Raw genomic sequence first — 11,670 nt, 5'->3', positions numbered from 1 at the left:
CCATGCACTTCTGTTAAATAGATCTTGAATTTTACAACTTGATAAATTAAGCTCCATAATATATTGAAGAAGTGAAGTGAAAGTTGCAGTCATATCTCTTAGATACCCCATGGACTATACAGTCCATGGAATTCTTCAGGCCAGAATATGGACTGGGTAGCCATCCCCTTCTGCAGGGGATCTTCCCAATCCAGTGATCAAACTCAGGTCTCCCACATTGTAGGTAGATTCTTTACCAGCTGAGCCACCAGGGAAGCCCAAGATTACTGGACTTGGTAACCTATCTATTCTCCAAGGGATCTTCCTGACCCAGGAATCGAACCAGGGTCTCCTGCACTGCAGGTGGATTCTTTACCAGCTGAGCTACCAGGTGAATACAACTATATATTTCATCTAAAAGACATATATAAAATAAAGATAACAGAACCCTAAAGAATGGTAGTTTAAGAAAATTACATAAGTAGGGTTTATTTGGCAAGGTAAACTGTACAGTAATCCACCATTAGATTATACTAACATTATTGTGTGTATAGAGAAAAGGTTAAGTGTGAAACAAAATGTATAAGATACAAGCAACCAAAAAGGCAAACTATATATTTGAAAACACAGTTGTGGATCACGGTCAATTATTTCATACCTCTAAGAGAATGCTTTAGTTGCACTCAAAAGGTAAATTTAATTACCATACAAATGTTTGAAACTCTCTGATATAATAAATCCCCCAGGATCACATGTCTACTAAACAGATTTCCTTCTCTTTCCAAATACATTATTGATCAGCTTGGCCATGGATTTAGATCCACTGTATCTTCTCTTTTCTTTGAGTTTGAAATTTGTCAGGATGTCCTTGATAATTCTGATAAACATCATTTCCACCTCCAGAGATTGCTCTGCTGCAGACAGTTCACAGAATTGGCACCGGTTATCCAATGCCAGTTTGTGCCCTTCTTCCCAGCCAACCTCTCGCACATGACAGAGATCTTGCTTGTTACCCACCAAAAGCACTGCTGACTCCACAGCTCTGAAATACAGATACACAATTCTTTGGTAAGACTGCTTTACCAACTCTTTTTTTATATATTAAGTAGGTTTATATAAAAAAAGAACTATAGAGCACCCCCCCAAAAAAGAAAAAAATATTGTGTGTGTTATTTGTGTTCGTCTGTATTTGTAGTCATGTGTATATCCTCATTTACTCATAAAAAGGATTTTAGATTAAATGTAAATGACACAGACCCAACAAAACTCTTAAAGCATAAGATTTGAAGTGGCACAAATCTATTCCCGGAACTATGGCTCTGTTTACTAACAAGACATGAGTGTGACATCATTTTCCATTTTCAGTTCTTTTATATGTTAAAAAAAAAAAAACGGTAAAATAGTTCTCATCACCCAGAATGAAGATGTATATAAAAACTCTAGCCCAATGCCAGGCTATAATAAAAATAATAATAATAATAAAAGCATCTTTTATTAAAGATGCTTACTAAGCATTATTTTTCATTTTCTTATCAATTGAAAGAGGACTAGCTACTGCTTCTTTACTAATTAAATAATTTAAATACAGTTTTCTTAAGGAAAAATATTAATCAGTACTCATCACTGTTTGTTCCTTGTTAATATTCATTATAACATACTCTAAAGAAAATTTTACCATTCTGTAACTTTGTACAACTTTTCTGATTTATATAAGAAATATATTTCTTTGTTAAGGAATATATTTCTTTGTTAAGGAATATATTTCTTTGTCAAGAAATATATTTCTTTGTCTTTGGCAAATATCAATACAATCTCTGTGGTTACAGTGCAACATTTCTAAAGCAGTTTCATTTGAAGAATACAGTATGGCTACTAGTCCTTAAATGACAAGAAATAGTGCCAAGATATCTACTATAGGGAAGAAATGGGAAAATGAAAAGTCTTCAACACCATCTCAAGAGATACTGTATAGAAACCACCAAAGTATGTTTTATTCACATGATGGTTTGAGCCATCAAGGAAAAAGCATTGCATGTCTAACACTAGACTCTTGATGATACTAATAGTACCTTTTTATATAGTTCATATACGAATAGTATCTTTTTACATAGGGCTTCCCTGGTGGCTCAGACAGGTAAAGTATCTGTCTACAATGCGGGAGACCTGGGTTCGAGCCCTGGGTTGGGAAGATCCCCTGGAGAAGGAAATGGCAATCCACTCCAGTACTATTGCCTGGAAAATTCCATGGACAGAGGAGCCTGGCAGGCTGCAGTCTATGAGGTCGCAAAGAGTCTGAGACGACCTAGAGACTTCACTTCACTTCCCTGGTAGTTCAGCTCGTAGAGAATCTGCCTGCCATGCAAGAGACCCGAGTTTGATTCCTGGGTCACAAAGACCCCCTGGAGAAGGGATGGGCTACCCACTCCAGTATTCTTGGGCTTCCCTGGTAGCTCAGACAGTAAGGAATCTGCCTGCAATGCAGGAGACCTGGGTTTGATCCCTGGATTGGAGGATCCCCTGGAGAAGGGAATGACTACCCACTCTAGCATTCTGGCTTGGAGAATTCCATGGACAGAGGAGCTTGGCAGGCTACAATCCATAGGGTCACAAAGAGTTGGACACAATGGAATGACTTTCACACATATAGTTCAGAAAATTATTGTGAAGAATTAATGGGGAAGAATAAATGAAATATTTTGATGGATAAGTCACAAATATCAGATATAATTTTATAAAATAATGCCATATTTTCTTTCTATCTATAGATAAGAGATGTGGAAATAGACTCTACTTAAAGATTGAAAACTGGAAATACCCAAGAATTATTTGATCAACATATTAAGAAGATTGCCTGAAAATGTCAATATAGGGTTTTTTTAAATATACATTTTTTTAATTCTTCTTGAGTGATTCTTTTGATATGGAAGAATAGCAAAGTAATTTTAATTATTTACCCTTACCAAAGTATTTAACACCTGTAACAATGGAGTTTCCTCAAAATCAGTAATATTATAGGAAATCAGAGCTCTGAGGTTTCTTAGTAAAATCATATTCTTTTCTCCTACCATGTTTCCCTCAGTTCTATAATCAGAAAAAGAAGGTCTAGAAATTAAAGGGTTTACCCAAGGTCAATCAGACATAAACAAGAATTTACATCAAATGACTCCAAGGGACCACCCCTTATCAATTATTATCTGATTATTTCTTGATAATGGGCATTTAAAAGTGATATTAAAATCACAGATATCATTTTTCAGGAATAATACTGTGCTTCCTTGCTTCCCAGATTAGCATGATATTAGAGAAGGGCAAATCTGGTTAAGAGCACAAAGAATCCCTTATACCAGCATGTTGAACAAAAATAACTATTTCAAAGGGAAAGGATAAAACAATTTTTTTTTAAAAAAAGGCAAACTAAAAATGGGAAATTCATAGGTTTAAACATATATCTACTAATGCAAAAATAGTCTAAGGCATCGTTCTGTTTTCCTGCATAATGACTTGTGTCAAGACATTACAATAGGGCATTGTAGACTGGCTCTTTATTTTAGGAGGTGAAATGGAGGAAAATGTAGTCTCATACTTAGAATTTGTAATGGTTTGATTATTCAGTCTATTTTGCTTTGATAGACTGATAATCCCAATGACTAGGAATTGAATGCCAAATGTAATATATCTGGATTTATTTAATATTTTTGCGGGAATGAAAACAAAAGGTAGAAAGGGAACTATCTTGTGTACAAAGGACTATTATTTTGCAAACGAGTGCCATGTTAACAATAGAAACTGTCTTGTAAAACAGTCATTTATTCGGGGCAAGTAACTGTTGATGTCATTCAGGATATAAAGTATTCTCATCTTATTCCTTTTACTACCTGTGTAACTCCTGTGGAATGGAAGGTGGCTTGTTCAGGGCTGTTAAATTTTGTAATTGGAAGCCTGTATTAAACTCTTCCTAATGATGCTTACAGCTCTATGATGATTTACTAAAAAGAAAGTAGAGAGGAATGAAAAATACCTTACCTTTTACAATGACTTGTCTGTGGCTCCCGAATTCTGTAGATTAATGCTTTTGCAAATGCAAAGGAAGATCTGTCACTGATGTCATACACAATAACAAACCCGTCCGCCCAGTGCAGCTCACTTGTGAGGGAAAATTTTGCTTTCTGTGGCTGAAAATAAATCAATGGTAAATAAATCCTACCATTGAAAGTGGTAGGATTGGATCCCTGTATTTTACATGACAGACAGTTAATTAATGGAGACCCATTTTACCTGGAAGAGAATTCAGTAAGGCAAGTACTAGTATTTTCTAAAATGTAGCTTCTTTGTATCACAATTTTTCTTTTATCAAAAGTGATCAAAATTTTTTTAAAAAAATAAAGAACTATAATAAAGTTATATCTATTTCACTTGATAATTTTTTTCTCTAAAAAAGAAAACCTTCTCTTTTTCTGAAAATTTGAGAGGCCTAATAATTGCCTTTTACATCATATCCACACAGGAGACAGTATCTTCTATATTAGTGAACAGAATATGTGTTGATTTTTTGGTACCAGACTTAAATCAGTAAAGCAACAATAGTGATTAAGGTTTAGCAAAAAAGATTTGAAGGATGTTTGCTATACCCAACAAAATCTATCCCACAGAGGATAGAGGTGTTTTGAAATATTGAACAGCTGGTCACCCTTCTCTTACTTATATAATTATATTTAAACTTTTTGTGTTTGAATAAAGGGGTTTGTACTCAAAATCCTTCTTACTGTGGTTTTATCAACAGTGGTTTAGTTATCTGGTGGCTCAGACAGTAAAGCATCTTGCTTACAATGCGGGAGACCTGGGTTCGATCCCTGGGTCAGGAAGATACTCTGGAGAAGGATATGGTAACCCACTCCAGTACTCTTGCCTGGAAAACCCCATGGACAGAGGAGCCTGGTAGCCTACATTCCATGGGGTTGCAGAGTCGGACACGACTGAGCAACTTCACTTACACTTTCTTTAGTTATCAACAAATGCAACTTAGCAACCATATAAACTGAATTAATAAGGCATTAAACTATTAGTATTTGACAGCTACATTGTGACCTGATAAAAATATATTATGAAAGCATAATAATATTGCTATTTTAAAGATATCTGTAACATGATAACTTTGTCATAACTTTACAGAGAAGCTAGATAATACACTAAAATAATTTCTTAAATTTTTAATAATTAAAATTGAGAAGTAACTTCAATATTAAGGCTAACAACTGCATGCTTACCCTTATCCTATCTTCTTCAAATCATGATCGAAAACATAAAACTATTTTGTTTCACTTACCTGAGAACAAGGGTCATATATTTCTAGATTCAATTGCTTCCCTTCCAAACACAAATGCTTGTTATAGATAGATTCTGCAAAATATGCATATACTCATTATCAGTATGGAAATGTTCCAGAATTTTAAAACATGGATTTATATTTCAATCAGCCAAATATAAATATAGCCCTATAAATTCAATCAGTCATATTTTAGTTTTAGTGGCTTTTCTTTATTGAGAGTGGTCAAAAAAAACATATATTTGCTATATTTGCTTATATATATATATTTCTTAAAAATGAACTTCACCACTATACCTACTCACTGACATGTTTTTGTGCCTGTAGATTAGTCTGTTCATTACTATAGCCTCTAGAAGAGTATCTGCCACATGACAGGTGTTCAATAAATATTTCGTGAATGAATGAAAGACTTGATTTCTGTAACTGTCCCTCCAGTGTTTTCATACAAGACCTAACTTCTCTCCAGAATTGTATACTGACACAATTGCAAACTGACATGTGATCCATTCTGGCAAACACTCCATAACCCACGGTAGAAAGACGTAGCTGACATTTGGGAAAGCCGGCTTCAGGGGGTTAGGGATGACATTTATTTTCTGTGATTCAATTAATTAATTAATTTTTGGCTGTGCTGGGTCTCTGTTGCTGTGGGAGTTTTTCTCTAGTTGTGGTGCATGGGCTTCTCATTGCAGTGGTTTCTCTTGCTGGGAAGCACAGGCTTTTGGTGTGCTCAGACTTCAGTAATTGCAGCATGTGGCCTCAGTAGTTGTGGCTCCCAGGCTCTAGAGCACAGGTTCAGCAGTTGTGACTCATGGACTTTGTTGTTCTGCAGCTTGTGCGATCTTCCTGGACCAGGGATTGAACCTGTGTCTCCTGCATTGGCAGGCAAATACTTTCCCATTGAGCCACCAGGGAAGCCCAGGGGTAAATTCTGAGATCCTTCTAGGCTACACAGAGTGAAACTTGTCACCGTTTCATTAAATCTTAAAATATGTTTTCAGACAGTTTATTCTAAACCTTATAAGCTTACTACCGTGAGCTATCAGCAGTAAAGAATCTGCCTGCAATGCAGGAGACACAGACGCAGGTTAGATCCCAGGGTGGGGAAGATTCCCTGGAGGAGGAAATAGCAACACACTCCAGTATTCCTTCCTGGAGAATCTCATGGACAGAGGAACCTGGTGGGCTACAATCCATGGGTTGCAAAGGAGTCAGACATGACTGAGAGATTAAACAACACCAATAACCATGAGCTATGTAATTTCCTCCTGAGACCTTTAAAAATACCTACTCTCAATACTCAAAAACTGCCAGCAGGGGTCACCAGCTCTTAACATTTTAGAATTTTATTACTTCCCCCTGTAGCCTTCATTTACACATAACATCATTATTTGGGTAATTAATCTTCTTGCTGTGGACCTTTAACTCACTTGATTGTCTTTATGAATGTCTCTAGGTCTTATTTTTCAATAGAGGTATAATAGCCAGAAATATGCATACTTCATTTGCTTATATAACTATGTTGTATTAAAGATTAAGGTGACATTTAATTTTGTTGTTGCTGTTAATTGTTCTTTGTACGTGTGTATTGTTTTCTAGTTTTGGAACACTTTCTCATGCCTTACTCTTAGTTTGTGTGTTATCTGGCCCTTTATGACTAAAGTTGTTGACCTGAGAAATGAAACAGTAAGAATTTCTCTTTCCATATATTTTTTTCTTTCTATACTCAGTTTTCAAGAGCTTGCCCTAAAACACTCACAGCATCATATGAACTAAAATACTATGTTGGCTACATGCAGGCAGCACACAATGCGATACTTTAAAGTTGTTTTCTAAAATACTCTAATAATACTACCTCATAAATGAATGTTAAAGATTTTTGTCATTGTTTATTTCTCATGAAAAACACTTGCAATCATAACTTCTTTCTTACTCTAAGTATTATGGAAAAAAAAAAAAAACCTTTCTCCCAATTCTATTTCTTAAAATCTTCATTCCTGTTAAAAAAACAAAAAACCTTTCCCCACCTTGCCTTCAATCAGGTAAGATATTAGTAGCATTATATAGATTAATTGTTGAGCCAAAAATATATTCAAACTTCTGGCAAAATTCCCCACTTTTTATTAATTCCCCACTGTGGCATTTCCCATATGTCATGCTAATTTTGATAAAAATAACAAAATTATAGTAGAGTTAGTGAAATGATGCTAAGATTATACCAAGGTGCCCTGGCACCTGTTTTAGAATTTCTCTGAAACTTATGTAAGCAACCTACATAATTATGATATGATATTTAGTCAAAGCATAATTTTCCTGTTATTTTCACGTGGTCTTGTGAAAATAAGCATTAATTAAATAAACACTTTAAATAAAAATAAGCATTTATTTTGTAGTTACTTGTGCTTTTATAATTTGTCTTTATCTCTCAGCAGATGTTGCTTAAATTTTAAAATTGTTTCACAGTTTAACAAAACCCCCACACTCACTTGCTCTGCAAAGGTTGGTGCAGATGGGTGGGTCCCAGGTTTAAGGTTTTTTAGTTCTAGACTGAAACCAACTGTATTTCTAATGTATCTCAGTTAACATAAAACTGGATAAATTTTATCATGAAAGAATATTTAATTAAAATACTTATTTGGGCTTTTAAAATCAGAGTCCATGAATTAAACAAGTTGCTTAAAAGTGCAAACATGGAAGATTCTATGAAAATGCTTATCTGATGTTAATTTCAAGAAGAAAATGGAACCCACTCCAGTATTCTTGCCTTGAAAATCCCATAGACAGAGAAACCTGGTGGCCTACATACAGTCCATGGTGTCGCACAGTCAGATAAGTCTTAGCAACTGAGCACACACACACTGATGTTAATTGATGATGCTGAAATTTTAAAGTGAAAAAGTCTAAAGTAGCGACTTACCAAAATTAGAAGCATATTCTCCAATGAAGCGCTTGGTAAGAAACCTTACTATAAGGGCTGCAAAACAAAACAAGCTGAATTTAAGGTCTTATCATTTTTTTAATATAAATTTATTTATTTTGATTGGAGGTTAATTACTTTACAATATTGCGTTGGTTTTGCCATACATCAACATGAATCCGCCACAGGTATACACATGTTCCCCATCCTGAACCCCCCTTCCTCCTCCCTCCCTGAACCCTCTTACACTGTTGGTGGGAATGCAAACTAGTACAGCCACTATGGAGAACAGTGTGGAGATTCCTTAAAAAACTGGAAATAGAACTGCCTTATGACCCAGCAATCCCACTGCTGGGCATACACACCGAGGAAACCAGAATTGAAAGGTCTTATCATTTTTAAGACGCAGATAACAACTTAGCTTCCCTGGTGGCTCAGACAGTAATGAATCCGCCTGCAATGTGGGAGACTTGGGTTCAGTCCCTGGGTTGGGACGATTCCCTGGAGGAGGAAATGGCAACCCACTTCAGTATTCTTGCCTGGAGAATCCCATGAACAGAGGAGCCTGGCAGGCTACATTCCATGGGATCACAAAGAGTCAGACAGGACTGAGCAACTAAGCACAGCACACATGTATGTGCGTAAGGTTTTATCTCTTGGCTTAAAATTTACCAAGTATTAACGAAGACCTTGAAGTTTTACCAAATTCTGATCTAAATAATAATCAGTAAAATTAGCATCATAAAACCATAAAAGTTAGAAGGCTAGAAAGAAAGTGATCTTACTGTGGTGCCCACTCAATTCACTGTGTAAGTAATTCACTAAGGCAAACACACATAAGAAACCTCAGCTTTGCAACAGAGACAGATTCCTTATTAAATCTGAGATGCAAGAACCGTGATATCTTTTTACTTCATCAAGTTAATTGCGGCTCCAAGGTGCCACATGTTTATAACAGTGGCCAGGACAGTATTTGCCTGTCCTGCGATTGTTTAAGGAAACAGGGACTTCAAGAAACAGAGGATCGCCCTCTAGTGTTGGTTTATCTTACTGCAGCTCCTGGGTCTGGCCAGTTAGGATTCACTAGGCTCAGGTGGCTCTGTTGGCAACCATCATGTAATACAGACAAAGGTGTAGCTTCCAAGGTCATGGGCACCGTGTCGCTCAGTTCCCAGGCACTTAAAAAGCCATGTCCCCATCTCCCTTCAAAGTGTTTTGTTTTTCTTTTTCCTCCTCTGTAACGTGGCTTATGTACACCTACAGCTGATTCATCTTGATATTTGGCAGAAAACAAAATTCTGTAAAGCAATTAACCTTCAATTAAAAATAAATAAATTTTTTAAAAAGTTAAAAATAATCCACAGGTCTTCACACATTTCTCTCCACGGTTAGTCTCAGGGCAGAGGAATCTTTTCAAGAACACTGCTTGGCCACTGTGGCTTCTCAGGGGGCGCTGGCAGTGAAGAACCTGGAGGGCATGGCAACTCACTCCAGTATTCTTGCCTGGAGAATTCCATGGACAGAAGAGCCAGGTGGGCTACAGTCCCTAGGGTCGCAGAGAGTCTGACAAGACTGAAGCGACTTAGCACACACGCATGCAGGTGTGGGGGCAGTGTGACCGAGTGAGAAGTACGTGGGGTCACGATGGAGGGATTTCCTGTTGGTCCTACTTGTTTTACACATCAGTAGAACAAGATACAAATTAATACTTCAAACAGATGTATTCTTCAACCTGTATATACATTTTATAAATACAAAGTTAATTGCACTACTTGCTTATAAAATGAAAACTCTTACTGAGAAATAATATATAGCTATATCAAGCCTATAAATGTGTAATATGTTTATATATATATATATATAAAATGTCAATATATTTCTCACTCTCTGTGTACTCTACACCAGAAAAAAAAAAATACATTTACCAGATTTTCCTGTTCCTTCACCTCCCAAAACAGTAAGCTTCACATCATTCATCTTGCTTTTCTCCTCCTCCTTGGTCTGTGCCGTCTTCTGCGGTTATTCTGAGTTGAGCCAAGCATGTGTTTTCCAACATCCTTTTTATTATTGCTACAAATTCCCCTAAGGCCAATTCCACCCCATACTCTTACCATCCAATAATAACTTAAAAAATATTTTCAACTAGTTTTGAACATGTCTCTTAAAAAAAAAAATAAGTGGACTTACTATTTAGACATACAAAGATTTATTTAGCCAGTAGTTAAGAGCTTAACAGAAGCTTAGCTCCTCATATTCAACGTTCATGTACCTAAAATATCTACCTTCTCCTAGAACCTAGAAAAATGATCTTTCTTCATTAAGAAAGTTTTTAGAGGATGGGTAAACATTCCTGTAAATTTCCTATAGCTGGATTAGTTTTGCTTTTTTCCTATTAATAGCTGAGGCTATATTTTCTTGGAATTTTCTTTCCTGTGAAAGACAAGATGAGATGTGCCTGTGTGCTAAGTTGCTTCAGTTGTGTCTGACTCTTTTTGACCCTATAGACTGTAGCTTGCCAGCCTCCTCTGTCCATGGGAATTTCCAGGCAAGAATACTGAAGTGGGTTGCCTTGCCCTCCTCCACCAGCTCTTCCTGACCCAGGGATCAAGCTCACATATCTTATACTGCTTGCATTGGCAGGTGGGTTCTTTACTACTAGTGCCACCTGGAAAGCCCTTATGTAATACTTTATAATTAGGAAAAAGAAATTTAAAAAAAGAACGTTTGGAAGGGCTGTTCTGACATAATTCACTTCTGCTATGAAATAAAAGGGTCAACTTGATATGTGCAATTACCACTCCGTTACCCTTTTTTAGGTCAATGGTCCTTGCTACTCCAAGAACCCAAATTATTAATATTTTCTTCCTTTTCTTTCTCCTTATTTGTATATGTATAAATTTGAGAGTTGAGGAAAGAGTATAACAACAAAAAGAGAATGATTCAAACTTTGTGGACTACATTTTAAGACCCAGGTAAAGAAGTTTCATTTCTAGGCTGAGTATATTGTAGAAATACATGCTTCTTAAAAATACATTTATTTAATAAACATTCATTAACTGCCACTCTTTGTTAAGATTATATTGAGTTTAATTAAATAGGTCAACAAATAAATTATTTAATAACAAATTTTCTGCCCTGTTGGAGTCTACAATCTACTAAGAGAAAAATGGAAATATAATTATAATAAATATTATCATTGCTAAAATGGAGCTTTTATGAAGAGCTGGAGAAAGTAGATCAGAAGATAGAAGAGTCTTCAAAAAGTAGGTAAATTTGAAACATGGACAGGACCTATGGAGAGGAAAGAAAAAGTGATTGGGGATCAGGGAGAAGCGTCTATTCCAAAAGAAGAAATAGACTCCATAAAGACAAAAAGGCAAGATGGAATATGACAATTTGTGGGATTAACAAGGTAACAGATGAATAACTTAGATTTTCCCTTTTATTA

General features: G+C 36.0%; 2 protein-coding genes across 7 annotated transcripts in view; one reads left to right on the top strand and one right to left on the bottom strand.

Annotated features, from left to right (window-relative positions):
• PIK3C2G (phosphatidylinositol-4-phosphate 3-kinase catalytic subunit type 2 gamma) overlaps nucleotides 1-11,670 on the top strand; it is a 668,476-nt gene that overhangs the window by 62,940 nt on the left and 593,866 nt on the right. Inside the window, exons 4-5 of one of the 6 annotated variants that reach the window (XM_060413356.1) lie at nucleotides 883-1,047; nucleotides 2,745-6,991. The exons of the other annotated variants lie outside the window; for them this stretch is intronic. The gene's annotated coding sequence lies outside the window, so the exon portion shown is untranslated. The remainder of the gene's footprint in view (nucleotides 1-882; nucleotides 1,048-2,744; nucleotides 6,992-11,670) is intronic. 6 annotated transcript variants of the gene reach the window in all.
• RERGL (RERG like) lies at nucleotides 437-10,258 on the bottom strand. The gene is made up of 5 exons (XM_004006810.5): nucleotides 10,148-10,258; nucleotides 8,223-8,279; nucleotides 5,303-5,376; nucleotides 4,003-4,151; nucleotides 437-1,021 (listed from the first exon to the last, which is right to left on the bottom strand). The coding sequence occupies exons 1-5, from the start codon at nucleotides 10,197-10,199 to the stop codon at nucleotides 739-741; spliced, it is 615 nt and encodes a 204-aa protein (XP_004006859.1). The 5' UTR covers nucleotides 10,200-10,258; the 3' UTR covers nucleotides 437-738.

This window comes from Ovis aries, chromosome 3, assembly GCF_016772045.2.
Source record: "Ovis aries strain OAR_USU_Benz2616 breed Rambouillet chromosome 3, ARS-UI_Ramb_v3.0, whole genome shotgun sequence".
Lineage (NCBI taxonomy): Eukaryota > Metazoa > Chordata > Mammalia > Artiodactyla > Bovidae > Ovis > Ovis aries.
This window is presented reverse-complemented; position numbering and strand designations above follow the sequence as displayed.